This window comes from Canis lupus, chromosome 17 (assembly GCF_048164855.1).
Source record: "Canis lupus baileyi chromosome 17, mCanLup2.hap1, whole genome shotgun sequence".
Taxonomy (NCBI): domain Eukaryota; kingdom Metazoa; phylum Chordata; class Mammalia; order Carnivora; family Canidae; genus Canis; species Canis lupus.
Window position 1 is genome coordinate 30,875,372 of NC_132854.1, and position 19,814 is coordinate 30,895,185.

The window sequence follows — 19,814 nt, forward strand, 5'->3', positions numbered from 1 at the left end:
ACTCTCCCGGAACCAGGAGGCCGAGCCCCGCGCGGCACCGCTAGTGCGCGCTCCCGGCCGGCGCGGCCCCTCCCGCCCCCCTCGCCCGCCGCGCGCGCCCCCGGCGGACACGCGCCCGCCCCCTCGGAGGGAGGCGCGCCGGGCGCCATCTTGGAGTCGGGGTCTGGGCCGCGGCGGCCGCGGCTCGCGAAGGAGCCTCTCGCGGCGGCGAAGGGTCCTGGAAGGAGGACAGCGGCCCGCGCGGGCCTGAGGAAGGAGGCTTCTTCGGGGGGCGGCCGGAGCCGCGAAGGTGGAGCCGCGTTGGCGGCCGCCGCGGGACCAGAGCCTCGGATGCGGGCGGAGCGCGGGGGGCCGCGGCGGCGGGAGCGCGAAGCGGGGCTCGCGGGGGGCCTCATGTGAGAGCCGCGGACCCGGCCGCCGCCGCCGCCGCCGCCTTCCCCGGAGCCCGGGGTGGTGTGTGGGGGAAGCCGCCTCCGGCAGCAGGTAACAGCCGAGGGCAGGGCCAGAGCCCCCCGGTGGCGGCGCGGCGCGGCGGGGGCGGGTGCCGGGCGCCCCTTGGGAGCGGCGGGCGGGGCGCGGCGCGGCGCCCAGACCTCGAGCCCGCCTGGGGGCGTTTCCCCGCCGCGCCCGCTTCAAAACATGTCAACAAGGCGTGGTGCGTGTGCGGGCGGGCTCGGGGCCGCGGGCGCCCGGATCTGTTACCTCGGCGGGGATTGTGACAGGCGGCGCTGCCAGGCTCTCCCCGGCGTAGGCTGCGCGCGAGCGGCGTTAAGCTGTCCCAGGCTGCCCAGGGCAGAGCGCGTGACGGCTGTCGGGGAGAGCCCGCCGTGGAGGTGGCGCGCGAGGAGGGGCCGCCGCGGCCCCGCGGCCCAAGTGGAAAACTTGGTCAACTTGGAGGAGCAGCTTCGCGCCTGCCTTAGGCGTAGGGCGGCGTTTCCGGTGGAGCTGCAGGCAGGGAGCAGGAAGCGGCTTAGAGTAAATGATCCGTCCGCGTCTCCAAGCTGAGAGGTTAGATTACCAGTATTTTGTTGCTGATGATACCCAATCCAGTGGCCCAGAGCTTTTCATTATAGAGTTTTTCCCCCCCTCTTTTGAAATGTTGATAAAGACGCCATCCACTCTGAGTTTTCTGCAAATGACCGCGACACACATTTTCACCACCACACTCTTCCTCCCATCTAGGTCTGAGAATTAATCTCCTCCCACTGTTGTTTTGGTTTGGTTTTTGTATTCCAGCGGAAGAATGCAAATTAAGTTTGATTTTAGGCAAAGCAGAACACAAGTGGAAAGAAGGTGTGATGCCAAAACAGGCTTTTTAGTGCTCAGTACAAGTGGGCTTTTTAAAATTATTATTATTATTAAAGATTTTATTTATTCATGAGAGAGAGAGGCAGAGGGAGAAGCAGGCCCCACGCAGGGAGCCTGACGTGGGACTCGATCTCGGGTCTCCAGGATCAACGCACTGGGCGGGAGGCAGGCGCTTAACCGCTGAGCCACCCAGGGATCCCCCCACAACAAGTGGGCTTTGAAAATGACTACATGGCGCACTTTACTTACAAGTGCGTGATACGATGGTAGACACACAGCTGAGTGTCACCCCCAGGTCTTCTGATGAACAGATTCATTGCTTCTTACAGAGTGTGTGGAAATGTTCAGAGTTAGTTCAGTAACTCCTGTGCTGCTCAAGTAGTCTGTAGTTTTTCCTCATTAGTGGGTTTTTCCCCCTTTTTTTCCTCCTTTGGTGCATCATGGTAATATCAGTCCCTCACCAAATGCTCTTGGGGCCTAGGTTGCATCAATTTTGGGGGGCCTGGAGAAGTTGCAGTTTGAAGTGGAACTGCTGGAGCCCTGAAGAGGCCTAGTTTTGGTATTCTGCAAAGTCCCATTGACATTTATTGTTAAGCTTCCTCCTCTGCACTCCTCCTCTTCAAATGGAAGAGAGGTTTTCACTTTGACTAAAAGTAGAAGATAAATACTACATTTATGTAAATTTTTTGCAGACTGGTGGATGCTCTGCATTGTTTAACTTTCTATACCGCAGCGCTTCATGTGTGGATAGATTTAATAATTTTGGAAGCAATATGAATTTTTGCATGAGTAAATGAGATCATCTTGGAAAAAGTTTATATTTTAAATTTTTATTAGGTGCCTACAGTGTTCTTTTATTTTCATGCATGAATGAGGATAATACAGAGACCTTTTTTTTTTTTATCAGCATTAGGCCTTGCATTTTTTCCTATTGATAAAAATACTTAATTCTGACACATTACAGTCGTATGACTTACAACAAATTGTAGACTTTTGTTCAGCTATTCATAAGCTAGTAAGTGCTTAAAATATATTTTGGTGATCATATAGTCTTATATCTAGACCAAGAGATACTATTCCTCAGTGTTGCATACATCTTTTTTAACATGTCACCTTTTTTCTTCCCTCAACTTGGAAAGGTATTGGAACATACTTTTTAAAACAGGCTGTAATTGACAAAGGGAAAGTACTTATTGTTGCTATCAGCAAACTCTTAGCAAAGATAATTGTGTAAATAAGGTGTCATTTTATTTTTGTTTATATACCCCTGTATTCTAAAAATGAATCATTACATCTGTAAGTTGAATAATTATAGAGGATTTTCTCCAGAAACCGGCAATCAACATTGTATAATAAGGATTAGAAATTATAAAGATCTATGAGTAGTTTTAAATAGACAAGGAATTATAAGCCAAATTATGAGTTTGCTGGGTAGCAGACTCTTGTTCTTTGACCCAAATTTTCTATGCTAAAATTAAGTCTTCAGAATAAGATAAAGGCAAAAAATGGGTCATAATGACAGTGTTACTTCAACTTCTAGTGAGACATTATGACTAGAAGTGGTTTTTTTTTTTTACATAAAAGATTATATTGTAGATTATACTACCTTTTCTCTAAACATTAAATGTATTCTCAGATTCACATATAAGTTTTAATCTTCCATAAAACTACCCTCTTGCCATCACTTGTCATTCTATTTACTCTTTCCTTTCCCCTTGCTCATCATTACTTAAACTCACATAGTTGTAGGATCAGTGACGAATGTAGTTCATTCATTGCACATGTGCTAGGATCTTCTGGGCATATTTTAATAGCATGAAGGCCAGGGGCATTTGCCATTGTTTCCTTCCAGCCCTCAATTGTTTTTCACAAGTTTTGCTAGCTGCTGGATAGCATACCCAAAAACCAGAAGAAGGGAGTTAGAGCCACAAGCCATCCTTTTCAAAAGCTGTGACTCCAAATCGAAACCACTATCTTGCCAGAACTGTTCTCTAGAGATAAAAGTGTTGCAGGCCTAAACTAAATAGGGATACTACTAATTGGTCTGCAGTTACCCCTTTTAGTTTAGAGCCTGCAGTACTTATTTTTCCAAACAGCAAATTGAAGCAAGACCTTTTATCTGATTACAGTGTAATTCATTGTCATTAAAAGAAATGCATATAATATTGGCAAAACAAGGTTCTCCTGTAATGCCACCACTTTTATCCCACAATTATATCATTAATATATAATACAGTATAATCCCACTCACTTATTATAGCAATATTAACGTGGTGAATCTACTTCCAGTGTGTTTCTCATACATAAGCATGTGTTCTTGCACTTTCTCACACATAACTTCATTTTTGCATCATACACTTTAATATCTTTAATGCTGGACTGCTTGCCTCTACCTGAGTTAAACATTCTCTATCTCCTTTCAAGCCCTAATACTCTTTAATTCCTCACAAGAACCCTGTGTGTTATTATTCCCACTTTGCGAACTGATGGGTCAAGTAATTTTTCAAGGCCATGTAATCAGTGAGAGGTAGAGCCACAGTTCAAACCCAGGAAGCTTGATTCCAGAGCCCATTCTCTTAAGGATGCTACTATTTTGCAACAAAAAGACTATTTCAAAGAAACATTTGGAATGAAGATAATACATTTACACAGGATAAATATAGCTAGTTCAAAAATACAATTTAGGGTAAACATGCAATAGTAACTGATGTTTTGGAAGAAGAAACTACATTCTGGACCAAACAACGTATGGTAGGGATGAATTTGCTTTTTTTTTTTTTTTTTTTTAAGATTTATTTATTCATGATAGACCTAGAGAGAGAGAGAGAGAGGCAGAGACACAGGCAGAGGGAGAAGCAGGCTCCATGCAGGGAGCCCGACACGGGACTCGATCCCGGGTCTCCAGGTTCACGCCGTGGGCCAAAGGCTGGCGCCAAACCGCTAAGCCACCCAGGGATCCCCTGAATTTGCTTTTTTCAAGCAGAGATTGGGTCTGTCAATAATACATATCACAGACTATTGAGTGTGGAAAGATCTGTTGGCTGCTTAATTCATGTACTTTCTAGAGGTTCTTGGGACTGTGGTCTCTTTGAATTCAAAAACTCAAAAACAGCAGGTATCCGTAGATGACTTTTAAGAAACCTTTGAAAAGTGTCACTGTAGGTTCTTTTTTATATTCCTTTTAGTTGACAGCAGTTTTGAAATACAATTCTTGGTTTAGTTTCAAAATCATAATACTTCCCCTTCCCCCCAGTAGTAGAGTATAAACACAAATGTTTAAAAACACCTGTATAGAATTTGTAAAATAACAGTTGGTCTCCACTGGCATTTTTCATTATATTTTGTTCTGATATTTTTGAATTACTGGTCCAGTTCTTCATATTTTTTGTTGTTGTTGTTGTTGTTTGTTTTTTATGATAGTCACAGAGAGAGAGAGAGAGAGGCAGAGGCACAGGCAGAGGGAGAAGCAGGCTCCATGCACCGGGAGCCCGATGTGGGATTCGATCCCGGGTCTCCAGGATCGCGCCCTGGGTCAAAGGCAGGCACCAAACCGCTGCGCCACCCAGGGATCCCTGTGTTTGTGTTTCTATTTATAAACATGTATATATGCATCTCAGTGACAGAATGAGTATTGGATTTATTTTTATTTAAAAGTGAAGTATGAAAAAAAATGATGCATTTCTCTGAATAGGATGAAACGAGGAGGAAGAGATAGTGACCATAATTCATCAGAAGAAGGTACTGCAGAGAAATCTAAGAAACTGAGGACTACAAATGAGCATTCTCAGACTTGTGATTGGGGTAATCTCCTTCAGGACATTATTCTGCAAGTATTTAAGTATTTGCCTCTTCTTGACCGGGCTCATGCTTCACAAGTTTGCCGCAACTGGAACCAGGTATTTCACATGCCTGACTTGTGGAGATGTTTTGAATTTGAACTGAATCAACCAGCTACATCTTACTTGAAAGCTACACATCCGGAGCTGATCAAACAGATTATTAAAAGACATTCAAACCATCTGCAATATGTCAGCTTCAAGGTAATACTTTAAATCCTTCTTTTAAAAAATAAAGCATATCGTGTTTTGGCTTTTTTTGTGCTAAACCAATATGTTTTCTCACGTCTTTAAAATAGTGCCTTTTTAGGGGGTGCCTGGGTGGCTCAGTTGGTTGGGCATCAGCCTTTGGCTCAGGTCATGATCCCATGATCCCATATCAGGCTCCCTGCTCCGTGGGGAGCCTGCTTCTTCCTCTCCCTATGTAGCTCTCCCAGCTCCCGCTCGCTCGCTCTTTCTCTCTTTCTCTCTATCAAATAAAAATAAAATAGTGCCTTTTTAGAGAAAGTTCTTAAAGATTGAGAATTATTACATACATTAGAAGATGTCAGAAATAATTATATTTGAGCTAAATTACTCCACTGAATTGCAATTATTGATAAGTTTTTAAAAGAACAGAAGCAACTAATAAGCATAAAATATTTACCTAAGCTATCAGTCACATTGAATTACTGTAAGTTTAAGGTAAAAGAAATATACAATAATATAAAATGTGGAGATTATGATTGACTAAAACTTAATTGCTATTACTGTTTAATAGGTACTGAATTCTGCTTATTGCTGGCTTTATGACATGGGGTCTTCAAAGAAAAAGGAGACACAGAAATATGTAAAATATCTAGATGAATATATTTTAGAAATAAGAAAAGATATGTGGAAGAATGCCAAAGAGAACTGTTTCTTTTCATTGCCAGAAGGGACATATTAGAATCCATTCAGTGGTGAGAGAAATGAAGTGGGAGTGGCTTTTTGAGCTGTCTAGAATAGTTTAAGGAATCACAGTGGTTTATAGGAGTACAGAGGCTTACAGTATTTTTTTTGAGGATGAATAATGGAATGTAGATGTGTTTACTAAACCTTTTAACATACCTGACAGTTGTTGAAAACTAACACATGGAATATCTGATTACCCATAGGTAGCAGTTATTAATAGGTCAGATTAAACCTAGATAAAGCAATGGTTCTTAACCCACAGTTCTTTGCCAAAACTACTCTTGACTGCTCTCAAGAGTGTTATTCCTTCTTAGATGAAGATTACCTGCTTATTCTTCCATTTGTGTCTGAAGAAGAAGAGAGCTGGTAATGGGAATGGTTGAGTGCATTATGGCCATTTTCCCAGAAAAATGCACAAAGGTACTTAGGCCACTGAGAGTAGATTACTAGGTTAGCAAATAAGAATAGAGGATGCCTATAAGTTGAATTTCAATTTTAATTTTAGAGCATCAGCAAATAACTTTTAGTATAAATATGCCCATTCATTATTTGGGACATAATACTTATTTAAATGGATGTCTTGTATATTATCTGGCAACCCTAACTGAGGGTAAGAGTGAGGGAATGCTGAGGGAAACAAATCCAGGAACTCATCAAGTGTTGTCTATCCTCACATCCCCATGAAGAAACTTCAAGAGCCTTCCTTTGGTTTTAGACATCTTTGAGTTGTCTTAAGAGTATTCTAATGGTAAATCTGAGAAAAAGAGGAGCATAATACTTTCATCTCAAAGGTCTAAAGACCAATTCCATCCAGGGCATTGGCTGGGTCAGTGTTTTAGTCTTCTAGCCATGTGATCCAATTCAGCTGTTTCCAACTTATATAACCCTCACAAAACCATTTGTCCTATAAGTTTAAACATTTTTGTTAGGGATTTTTTATTTCCCTCGGAAATTATTTCTGATTTACAAAAAGAACCATAGCATAAGATTCTCCTGAGTTGTCCTGAGTATATTTGTGTTCAGTTTATCACTAACTAGGCCAAACAGGCTTTTAGTCCATTATGAGTATACATCAGTGGTTCTCAAACTTTATGTGCATCATAAAGACCTGGAGTGCTTGTTGAGACAAAAGTTGCTGTGTCCCACCCCTGGAGTTTCTGATTGTGATGATCTGGGTTGGGCATGAGAATTTGCATTTCTAATTGGTTCCCAGGTGATGTTAATGCTGCTGGTCTAGGGAGCACACATTAGGAACCACTTGTATAGAAATACTTAGCCAAAGGAAAGTATTCTAAACAGCTCTGAAACAGTCCATCAGTTTTACAACCAGCTCTTTAGAACATTTTTGGGTTAAGGTAATGTACATCAGTCTGAAAATTAAAGTAATACTACTTTTAACTGTTCTCTTTTAAGATGCTTTTAGCCCAAGGAACAACTTTCTTTTTGATAGAAGAGCTCCATCTCCTCCTGCAGGAGTTTTTGGCCATATTACTCTTCCCCTAGGAAATGTTTATGCACAAGAGTGTGTGGGAGCAACTACTCATTTGGTTCATATTTTCATTCTTGACTGGTTGGATGTCCTCCTTTTTACTTCACATTCATCTTTCTGTTAATATCATTAATGATGAATCCCAGATTGTGATTAATTTGAACATTCTGAATAGTAATACTCATCCACTTTCTGGTGCCTTGACACCTGTGTACGATAGACACTGTATTTGCATGTAGAATCAGATCCACTACCAAATATATAATTATTTTTCAAAGATTATAAATTCATGTGATCCTCTAGATTGTATATTATATAGTCAGTTTTGAATAAATCAGCTTAAAAACCAAGTCCTTTTAACATTAAGTGTATATTGTATAATAACAAAATTAAGTCTTGACAATTGAACTTAAAACTTTCAGGGAGATTCAGAAAAGGCTGACGTTGTATGTGAGGTTGTATGATTGAAAGAATAAATTGTCTTTGTAACATAATAAACTAATAACTTTCTTTTGTAAAATTAAGATTAAACAGAGTAAATGTAAATACGAGTATATGTATGGCTATGTCATGTGTTCTTTCCTTAGGTGGACAGCAGCAAAGAATCAGCTGAAGCAGCTTGTGATATATTATCACAACTGGTAAATTGCTCTTTAAAAACCCTTGGACTTATTTCAACGGCTCGGCCAAGCTTTATGGATTTACCAAAGGTATCTGCTGGTTTTGTGTTACTGGTGGTTACTGAGAAATTGAATGAAACCTTACCTATTTCTTGTAGTGACAGTGGGAATGTAAGAAAAATAGTATGCGTGATGGAAATCTATTACTATTTAGAATGTTAGGCAATAGGATTTTTAAAAAAGCTTTTCGTTTTTCTGATCACCTTGGGCTTCTTGATGGGAAAAGTTAGAGTGAATGAATTTGCAGAGGGTCCAGCAGGATATACTAAAAGAGCCTAAGTAAAATGGAGAAACAAGCATATTAGAAAAAAGATATATAGCAGCCCCTTCTTTGGACTTTCAGAGCAGATTGGTAAAATTATAATCAAAGAAAAGTAGACAGTGCCAGTAGTGAGAACAGGTATAGCTTACTTATAAAATCTTCTGGTAAATGTGTAAAGATTTATTCTTGAGCAAAGTTAGTGCAGCTTGGATTAATTAATAGATTTTATTTAAAGAAAATTGTTTTTGGTGAAGAATAAACTATTTATATTCATATATATGTTCTAACATAATCCTACATGTAATTAGATGTCTCTAATAACTTGTCTCTTAAAATGGAAAAACAAGTGCACTTTAAAAAATTTATTTATTTCAGGATGCCTGCCTGGGTGGCTCAGCAGTTAAAGCATCTGCCTTCAGTTCAGGGCGTGATCCTGGAGTCCTGGGATCAAGTGCCACATCAGGCTCCCTGCATGGAGCCTGCTTCTCCCTCTGCCTGTGTCTCTGCCTCTCTCTCTCTCTCTCTCTCTCTTTCTGTCTCATGAATAAATAAAAAAAAAAGCTTAAAAAATACAAAATAAATAAATAAAAATGTATTTCATTTAGAGAGAGAGCATGTGAGATTGGGAAGGAGGGGCTGGGAGAGGAGAGGAGAGGAGAGGAGAGGGAGAGAATCTTAAGCAGACTCCCCACCGAGCTCGAATCCCAATATGGAACTCAATCTCACAACCCCGAGATCATGACCTGAGCCCAAATCAAGAGTCAGAGGACCAACTGACTGAGCCAGCCAGGTGCCCCAAGTATCCCTTTTAAGAAAGCAATTGATAAAGGCTCCTTGAGTATATTAGCTAATACTGGGTAGGTTAGCATCCAATAATTTGAAAGTATTTTTTTCAGAGGAAGCTGCAAACTAAAACATAGATACCCCTTTAACACACCTCATAGTTTAATTTACTAGAATGATTCAGGAAAAAATATTGCTAAATTGAGTGCTATAACCCAGGTGGTAATGGAATTGAGTATCAGTAACAAATCTATCACTAATTGATTACAAAGTCTTAATTGTTTTTGTTTTTGGTTTGGGTTTTGGTTTTTTTTTTTTTTTTTGAGAAAGGAGAAAGTGCAAGCGTGAATGGCTGGGGCTGGGCATGGGGGGGTGGGCAGAGGGAGATGAGAGAGAGAATCCCAATCAGGTCCATGCCTAGCACTGAGCCTGATAGGGGGCTTGATCTCAAAACTTTAAGATCATGACCTGAGCCAAAACCAAGAGTTGGATGCTCAGCCAGTTGAGCCACCCAGACACCCCTTAACTGATTTTTTTAAAAAAGGTTCTTTGCATACATTTGAGATAAAGTGTTTTTCTCATGTAAGTTAAGGGAGATGGGTAAGATACTCTTTAAACATTTTAAGGTTCTAAGTATGTAAGTCAGAGCACTGTGGCTCTCAACATGCATGAAAATCATGTAAGAAACTTTGAGACTTTGGATTACTTTCCCTATACCAAATTTCCCCCTCCTATGAGCTGTCCAGGAGATTCTGATTAAGTCTGATTTACATAGTATGGTAGCACCTTGTTCAAGCTTCATACAGGAAATATGTTCTGAATTGATTTTCTATGTGCATATTATAGTTAATAGTTTCCATAGTGCATATATATATATATACACACACACACACATATATATGTATATATTATATAGTGTGAAACATACCATATTAAAAGGTATGCTAAATTTCCTTTTTTCTTATTACTCAGCAGTATCACTATATATGTCTGGTACTAGTACTATACTTATATGTAGTAGTTTTTTCTTTGGGAACTATGGTGCATCTAGTAGGATGCTTCCTTCCTTATTAAATGGGTCTAAGTTGCTTATATTGTCTCCCCACCCTCCCGATTTTGACTCTTGTAGAAGATTGAAATAGGGTGTTGCTCTATGTTGGAAATCCTGGGAAAATTGAAGAGAACATATAAGAAGTGTATTTGATAGAAATCTGAGGGAAATGGAAAAACTCCGTGATGCAGTCATGAATATACTAATAACATGTAACTGTACAAGATAGAATTCAGTTTGACATGAAAATATTAGGAGAAAGATATTAACATTTAAAATAGGTCAAAATTTTGTTAACCAGTTATTTAATTGTAGGGGAAAAGAAAGGGAGTGTGACCACAAAAGTGATGTTTCATTGTACTTTCTTGGCTGTTAGCCTGCCTTCATTCCTTTTAACTGCTGTAGTGAATTTATAAAGCTAAATGGAGTGTGAGATTGGTTATATAGAGGAAAGTGTTGGAGCATATGTTGACCTCTCTTTCTTATTCCTGGATTCTTTGTCTGTTGGTTTTAGCTGATTCCAAGTTACATATTCTGACCATGCTTTTAATCCCTGCTTTCCTGTGGGGGGTTCCTTTAGGTCAGATTCTGTGTCCAATAGATAATTACATATATATATTAAATGGAATAATAATAATTGGTACATTTATGGAAAAATACATTAGAATAAAATGGCTTAAAAATATTGTAGATAATTTAACATGTTTAAAGGAGTTTTAAACTTGAAATTTTATTTAGGTACGATTTTCCTTATTTAAATTTTCTGTGAGTTTTTATATTCCAAATGAGTCTTTCCTAGCTTCTGAGTTGATTTTTATTTCAATTTTTAGTGATTATGCTAATAATTATTACTATTTTAATGGTTATTACTGTCAGACCAAAAAAGAATGCAGTTATAAAACACTGGAGTAGGGTTTCCAGATAAGGTGGTATGAAATATGAGAGCTATTCTCATTCTGGATTCGGTAATTCGTCTTTTTATTTACCAATGATTGTTGTGATTTAGAGATACTCACCCTAAGGCCTGAAATCCCTTCTTTCTCCTACAGGTAAAAAGATTTTCCTCAAAGATAGCAAATAGTCACCTCTCTTTTTTACCATATCCCCAACAACAGAGTGAAAGGATGCTACCCCTAAAACAGTTATGAAATATATCATTAAGGTTCAGCTGAACTATATGTGAATTAAATGAATATACCTCAATTCTCATTTGTGAAAATTGCAGCTGTTTTAATTTTTTTGCTTTTCAGTCTCACTTTATTTCTGCCCTGACGGTAGTGTTTGTAAACTCCAAATCCTTGTCCTCGCTTAAGATAGATGATACCCCAGTAGATGATCCATCCCTCAAAGTACTAGTAGCCAACAACAGCGATACACTCAAGCTGCTGAAAATGAGCAGCTGTCCTCACGTCTCTCCAGCAGGTATGTTTTGCTTTCTGCCAGATAACTTGTTAGTAAAATGTATTGATGTATTTATTAAATTAAAAACTAATGATTAACCTTGCAGATGGGTTAGATTAATATGATTACTTCATCTTTTTTGCATAAACATATTTTTAATGTCATAATAACGTAAATTCTGTAGCATTCCTAGCCTAGACATTTACTTTCAACTTATTTTCTACACTTATTTGGCAACTTGTGTCCAACCTGTGTGAGAAAATGGATAAATTAAAAAAAAAAAAAAAGTATTGTTTGAGGTGCCCCATCTGGTAAGATGGAATTTTCTCTAATTGTAGTTGAGCCAGCAGGGCTGGTTTTGAATCAGAGTGATTTCTTAATTGTTTTTCTTCTCATTGTGTAGTGGGTGGAGAGTTGTGCTGTAGTTGCCACTTTACATTTTGCAAGATAACCCTTTTCCTAAGTTGAATTTTGGAGTTGAGAACCCATTGAATGGGGAATAGCATTGTGAAAGCTCTCTCCAAATTCTCTTGTATAGAATTTTCTAAGCATTACTACATTATTCAGTTTGAGATCATTTAAATTCCAAATGGTTCATATTGTAAAGTGAGTATAAACTGTTCTTGGTATTACTACTCTCTGACGCTTTACTTCTGACACATCCTCTTGCTACTGAAGTTCCTCCCAGGCTGTTATTTGGGTAACCTGTTTTTAAGACACAATGTTAAATCCTTGATCCCTTTACAGAATACTTCCCACCATCTTGCCATAACTAAAGCCTAGCCTTCTGCCAAGAAAATTATTTCCTCTTGGAGATTACTTATTTGTTGTCCATGTGTTGTACATGAAGGGTCTTGGTGTTGGGAATGGTTAGATCTATTGCAATATTTCCCTAACTGCCTCTGTCACTTCTAGATTATTACTGAAAGTGATAATCTAAATAAAATAGAACTTAACAATGGACTTTTGGCAGTTACTTCAATATGACCTTGGTCATAGTTTCTATCTACTGTATAGGTTTGCTGTGAGAGCGAGGTCCACGTTTCATAGCTTTGTATAGTATACAAGGTCCTTTGTATCTTGACCTCCACCTATCTTTTTAATCTTGTTTGCCACTCATTCATGTGTGGCTTTTACTGAGTCCTACATAACTATGGTTCTTTGAACCTGTGCATGTGGTTAGTACACTGTACTTCGTGGAATACCATTTTTCCCTCTACTTCTTAATCTAGCTAACTCCAGGCCAGCCTTCAGAATTCAGCTCAGATGGTCTGATTTTTGTCCTTATTTCCTCCTCCTCTTTGGTTTAAATTTTAGTGTGTTGTTTCCATAGCACTCTGAACATGACTTATAACACTTCAACAAACTATAGGGAGAGCCTTTGGGTCTATGGTTTCTCTGTGAGAATGTGAGTTTGTTTCTCTCTTTATCTTGGTACATCTCCTGTTCATTTACTTTTATTAAATATACACATCAATTCTAATAGTAGGTATAAACTTGGGTGGTTTTACCTAATGGCTTTTGGACCAAGTTGTTCAGGAAGGGAAGGGAAATGAAAGAGAATACTTGCAATACTTTTAAATTTAAGAGTATAACCATAGAGGATTTCAATTTAAAATTTAACATATTTGCATATTTTCTATATATATTTTGCATATTGGGACTCTTCTTTCCCTAAGCTGAAATTAAGGGCTATTTTCTTTCTTTACTGCATTATTTTATCAAACTTTTTTCCCATTTCATATAGTCCTTTATAACTGTGTACTTGGTTGATTTCTAGCACCATTCAACACTAGTGACTTGTTTATCCCTCTTCCTCTGTTCCTCCCCACCCCACCCCATCCATGCTCAGAAGCATGGGCCTTAGTCTCACGACCCTGAGATCGTGACCTGAGCCGAAACCAGAAGTTGGACGCTTAACCGACTGAGCAACCCAGGCGCCCCTGTGCAGTACCCTCTTAAATTGATTTCTTAACTTGCAGCCTGCCCTTTTCTAATGTGATTTCCATGCTACAGGCAGAGTAATCTTTCTAAAATACAAGTCTGATTTTTTTCTCTAGTTTTCTTTAAAACTTTTCACTATGGTTTTTAGATAAGATCCCAACTCCTTACTGGGGCTGACAAAGTCCCATATAATGTAGCCCTTGCCTGTCTGTGGGCTTCATCCATTAAGATGTTACCTTACTTGCATTACTGTCTGTTGAGCTCCGTTCAGTTCTTAGAAGGCTTGTGTTTTCTTCCATGTCTGGGTGTTTGTTCACATAGGAAATACTATTCACTTTTCTTCTCCCTCACCTTTTGCCCTAACGTGGTCCTTCTAATTCTTTTTGTCTCACTGTATTGGTTCTAGGAAACCTTCCTTAATTCCCTTGTTATGACTCTGAGAGCAATTTTGTTTCATTATCTGCTGCCTTCTATTAGGATAAGGATGTCTTGTTTATGTTGTATTTTACCGTCCTAGCACCAGTGCTTGACATTAAAACGTTCATAAAGTATCAGCCAAACTAATCAACATTTAATTACTTAGTATTCTATATTGTTGATAAGCCAACATTTGCCTTATAATTCTTTTTAAAAGGCTGGATACTTTTTTTCTATATTTTTGCTGACTTTAAAAATGAACTGTTTTGGCATAGCAGTTTGCTTCCAAAAATTTCTTCCATAGGACAGATGATTAAGTGGAAGAAGTAGGTCAGAGGGTCCAGATCCTTTTTATGCTTTGTCATTTTTTCTTCTTAATGAATTGTGTGAATTTATAATACCAACAATAATGAATTTCTTTACATGTTGTAGCATATATCAGTGTTTCATTTCTTTTTATTGCCAAATAATATTCCGTTGTATGGATATATACCACGCTTATTTTTCATTTGATGGATAGTTGGGTTGTTTCCACTTTTTGACTATTATGAACAACACTGCTCTGAAAATTGATATATAAGATTTTTTGTGAACATGTGATTTAATTTATTTTGAGTATATACCTAGGAGTGGAATTGCTGAATCATAGTAACTGTTTAACTGAGTTTGCTATTGCTGCATAACTAACAACTACAAATTCAGCAGGTTAAACCAACACTGAGTAGTGTCACAGTTCTGTAGGTCAGGGCTATAGGCATTGCTCAGCTAGCTTTTCTGCTTAGCCGGAGCAGCTCTGAGTCGGACTTCTTTTCTGCAACTAGCCAGAGAAAACTCAGCTTTCGAAGGACTCATGTGATTCAGTTAGAGCCACTTGGACAATCTTACTGAAACCAACTGTGCTATATAACTTAACATAATTGTGGGAGTGGTATCTTACCACATTTACAGGTTCCAGGGATTAGGTTGTGGAATCTTGGGGACCATTTTTAGAATTATGCCTGCTACAACTGCTTTAATAGTTATCAGATGATATTTCACTTTCTTTTATTTGCATCTTTAGTTACCATTCCCCGTGTATTTGTTTTCTTTTTATATCAGGCTTTATGAGATTGTAAAGAACAGAGAGATCAATCAGGTTACCTTCGGTAATGAGGTTTATTTCAAAGTATGTAAATACCTTATGGAGAACAGAAACTTTTCAGTGGCTGAATAGTGAAGCACAGATGTCTTTTTTTTTTTTTTTTTTTAGATTTTATTTGTGAGTGGGGGGGGGGCAGTGCGGGCAGGGTAGGAGGAGGAGCAGAGGGGAGAGGGACAAGCAGACTCTGCACTGAGCACGGAGCCCAGTGTGGGGCTCGATCCCCACAACCCTGAGATGATGACTTGAACTGAAGCCAAGAGTCGGACACTTAACGGAGCCACCCAAGTGCTCCAGCACAGATGTCTTTTATTCCCTTTTTGGTGACTCTTATACCGGTGATTCAGTTTATCTTTTCATTGATTCTATTGCCTATATTCTTCTTCCACTGCTATTAAGCTTTGGCTTATTGGTGCCTCCCTGTCTTGGCACTTCTCAAGTAGTAGTTAACCACATGAACTTAAGAGTCACTCAGTCTGTGTTTGAATTCCAGCTTTGCTATCTTTAGCTGCATCAACTTCAAAATAGAAATAGTATTTTTTTCTAGATTTTTTTGAGTATTTGTGGGATAACATACTTAGTACCTGACATATCATACTTGTACAATTAATGGTAGATATTATAATGTATGTTTTGTTCCTGTCCTTGTTTCTAAGCACAAGAAAGAAATGGTTTCTTTACATCTTCTCTACATTTATCAAGTAGTATAGGCTATCTGTTTGAGGTAGAATTTTTATACCAGGCCATTTCAGAGATCAGATACTGACTGACCTTTGGTAAGATTTGCTGCTGATAGGGGTTTGCAGCAGTTCTGAAGCATAGTACCCCAAGTATAGGGAACCATTTATGGAACTGCTTTCTGAATATATTAGAATATGTTAGTTATATTATAATTCCCATTAATGTGAATTGGTTATTTTTGACTCCTTTATCTAGTGCTATCTTGGTATTCTTTCCTTAGAAATTTGATAAGTTTATTATACACTATTAACAGTTAAAACTCTTTGTTGCTCACTTGTTAGAAATCTTTTTTAAAAATTTGTCACGTTTTATTTAGTCACATAGGTTCTTTTATATGGCTTTACCTTTTTTTTCTTTTAAATTAGGATTAAGTTTTCAATTTCAAAAAATGTGCTTTGGCCTCTGTAGCAATGATCATATAATTTTTCTTGGCTTAACCTGTAAGTTTGGGGTTAGTAATCATTTTTTTAAAGAATGTGACTGTCCATGCATTACTGGGGCAAACCTTGGTTAATTTAACATAGTTAGCCCTTAAACAACATGAGTTTGAACTTTGTGGGTCCATATACACATGGATTTTTTTCAGTAAATACAGACTTATACTCTATACCTCCTCTCATGATTTTCTTGGTATTTTTTTCTCTAACTTCATTGTGAAAATGTAGCACAGAATATATATAGCATACCAAATCTGTATTGTGTTATCAGTAAGGCATCAGGTCCCTGGTAGTCTATTAAATATTAAATGTTTGAAGAGTCAATTATGTATAGATTTTTAACTGTACAGTCAGTACCCCTAACCCCGATGTTGTTCAAGGGTCAGTTATATTTATTAATTTATTATCTAATTGTTAAATGAGCTTTGTGTCTTTTAAGGTATCAGATTTAGAATTGGTCTCAAATGTTTCTGACTTTCTGCTAGTTTAACCATATAACCAAGTTTTAAATTGTATAGCTTTATGATAGGGAAATATGGTAAACTTTTGTGAGACATGTACCTGATTAAATTTTTTGAACAGATGATGAACTTGTACAAAAATTTGTAAATAATTAGGTTTTTTTCTTTCAAGGTATCCTTTGTGTGGCTGACCAATGTCATGGCTTACGTGAACTGGCTCTGAATTACCACTTGTTAAGTGATGAATTGCTGCTTGCTTTATCTTCTGAAAAACATGTCCGATTAGAACATTTGCGCATTGATGTAGTCAGTGAGAATCCTGGACAGACACACTTCCATACTATTCAGAAAAGCAGCTGGGATGCTTTCATCAGACATTCACCAAAAGTGAACTTAGTGATGTATTTTTTTTTATATGAAGAGGAATTTGATCCATTCTTTCGGTATGAAATACCTGCCACCCATCTTTACTTTGGGAGATCAGTAAGCAAAGACGTGCTTGGCCGTGTGGGAATGACATGCCCGAGACTAGTTGAACTAGTAGTATGTGCTAATGGATTACGGCCACTTGATGAAGAGTTAATTCGCATTGCAGAACGTTGTAAAAATTTGTCAGCTATTGGACTAGGGGAATGTGAAGTCTCATGTAGTGCCTTTGTTGAGTTTGTGAAGATGTGTGGTGGCCGCCTGTCTCAGTTATCTATTATGGAAGAAGTATTAATTCCTGACCAAAAATATAGTTTGGAGCAGATCCACTGGGAAGTATCCAAGCATCTTGGTAGGGTGTGGTTTCCAGACATGATGCCCACTTGGTAAAGACCAAATGATATAGGGCATGGTGAATAATAGCACCTTAATGTTAAGCATAATGTATTATAATAAGAGTTTATTTCCTGTAGTTCTGATGTGATTCTATTTTGTGGCATGGAAATTTGATATCTGCATTGAATATGTAAGGATTGTTTATTGGGAGACCCATGGACCGGTTTCAGTTGGAAAACTTCATTTCTTTCTTTAGCCTAATAGCAATCAAAGCTCGGAAAAAATTTTTAAGTGTGGTTCAGATCTGAAAGTAACCAGTTATGAAGATTAAACATTTTACAGTCTGAAACAAAACCTATATATTATAGTATCTGAGAAGTGAGTACTCTAATAGGTTTTCCAAAATGTTATGTTCTCTATGCATTTTTTTTAAATGTAAACTTGACATTTTAGGGTCTTCAGTTATACATACACCTGTTATAAGGTGTTTAATATAGCTCAGGACAGAGCATTTTGTGAGAAAAATGTAGGATATATCAAATGAGAGAGATTGGTTGAACGTTCTCAAATATGTTACAGATCTATTTAAAGAGGTATGTATAAGTAATTGGATCTCTTAGAAAACTCCAAGTGTCCCAGTGGTTATTATAGAAGGATAATAAAAGAGCCAAGATCAAATTAAAAGAAAAAAACAGGGAGGAAGTGTTTAGCTTTGTATAAACTTTCAGGTTTGCTCTATAATCTGCTAAACCATATAAATTCTCTTCTGTGATTTACTATGTATGTGACTTTGGCATCCTATGTAAAGTCAGGAATGCTTTACCAGTTCTCCTTGGTTTTGTTTATCTTTAAGCTAATTTTGAAATATTATATGGTAATTGAAATGAAAAGCTTATCTATTTAAAAAAAGCCAAATTGACGTAAATAAAGGTAGAATTTTAAAATGTTTATAAAATATTTCCATGAAAGAATATTATTCTCCTGTGAATTTTAGTGATGGCTCATTTTTCCACTTGGAATTAAATAGTTATGTAAGTAGAACTTTCAAAAATCATAAAAGGAGCATCAATGTATAGTTCTGCATAAACAAGTAAACTTAAAAGAGGATATATTTAAGTTCATAATCATATTTTTGAGTAAATATTGCTCAGCGGACTGGAAAATTTTAATAGAAAAATATCTGCAGTTTTGTGATTGTTAATTTGGTTAAAACGCTATTTTATATTATTTAAGTTAGATAACATTTTTATTACTTTCATATGAATAAAGGTAATCCATATATTTCTGTAAAAATACTAAGTTTTGGGCTACATTTAGTTTTCTTAGGTATTACATAAGCTTTGATTCTGAGCACTAGTGCTAGTAGATACTACCTTCCTAAGGGAAATTAGGAGTAATTTTACCCCAATGGACTAATATATTAATGCTTGAAACTTTTAGAAAGCATCTTAGTAATTATGGAAACTAACAGTCTTACAGATCTAATCTATTTTTTAAATAGATTACCTTCCAAAGAATAAAGTAAAAGGTGATTTTCTGCCTAATTTATCTTTTTCAAAAGTCATGGTATTTTCTTCTCCTATAAATGAGAAGAAAAAAGGCTGATCCAGACTTGGAAATAAAAAGCAATTGTTGTAATATTTTCCCTTCTTAGTAAATAGTAAATAGCTTTGCACAAGAAATACCTGTCTTAGTGGATGAAGCCTGTTTTCCTTGAACAACTTTGGAAAATGGATTTGACAGTACATAATCAGTTCTACTAACCAAAGCTTTATTTGGAAATTTCCTTTTTTGTACAAATTGAATTATATAATGCTTGAAATACTTTAAGTCACTTTATAAGCAAAATGCATAGCACTTACTTTGTTTATACTGTAAAGTATATGTTAAATGCTTTTATTAATTTGAGAATAAAGATAGTTACTAATGCTGTTGTATTACTGTAGTTTTTAAAAACTACCCTAATATAGGTGCTTGGTTTTCTAACAAGCATACAGATTTATGGTTTTAGTTTCCAATTTGTATTTAATAAATACAGTGTTTAATTTTAAATAAGTTTATGGTAGAATGACTATTTTGAAGATGTAAGATTAAGCAAATGGAATCTATTCCTGAAGCTCTGATGACTAAAGTGATAGGGAATAAAAACTGACCATGAAATGTAAATGTTT

The 19,814-nt window shown here is 37.6% G+C and overlaps 1 protein-coding gene across 2 annotated transcripts; it reads left to right on the forward strand.

Moving 5' to 3' along the window:
• Positions 1-339: 339 nt before the first annotated feature.
• On the forward strand, positions 340-19,570 carry FBXL3 (F-box and leucine rich repeat protein 3). 2 transcript variants are annotated; one of them, XM_072782715.1, is made up of 5 exons: positions 340-483; positions 5,000-5,348; positions 8,154-8,276; positions 11,593-11,764; positions 17,054-19,570. In XM_072782715.1, the coding sequence occupies exons 2-5, from the start codon at positions 5,001-5,003 to the stop codon at positions 17,695-17,697; spliced, it is 1,287 nt and encodes a 428-aa protein (XP_072638816.1). In that variant the 5' UTR covers positions 340-483; position 5,000; the 3' UTR covers positions 17,698-19,570. The 2 variants fall into 2 exon arrangements, with proteins under 2 accessions (XP_072638816.1, XP_072638815.1); XM_072782714.1 differs by lacking the exon at positions 340-483 and adding an exon at positions 799-1,008.
• Positions 19,571-19,814: the final 244 nt, after the last annotated feature.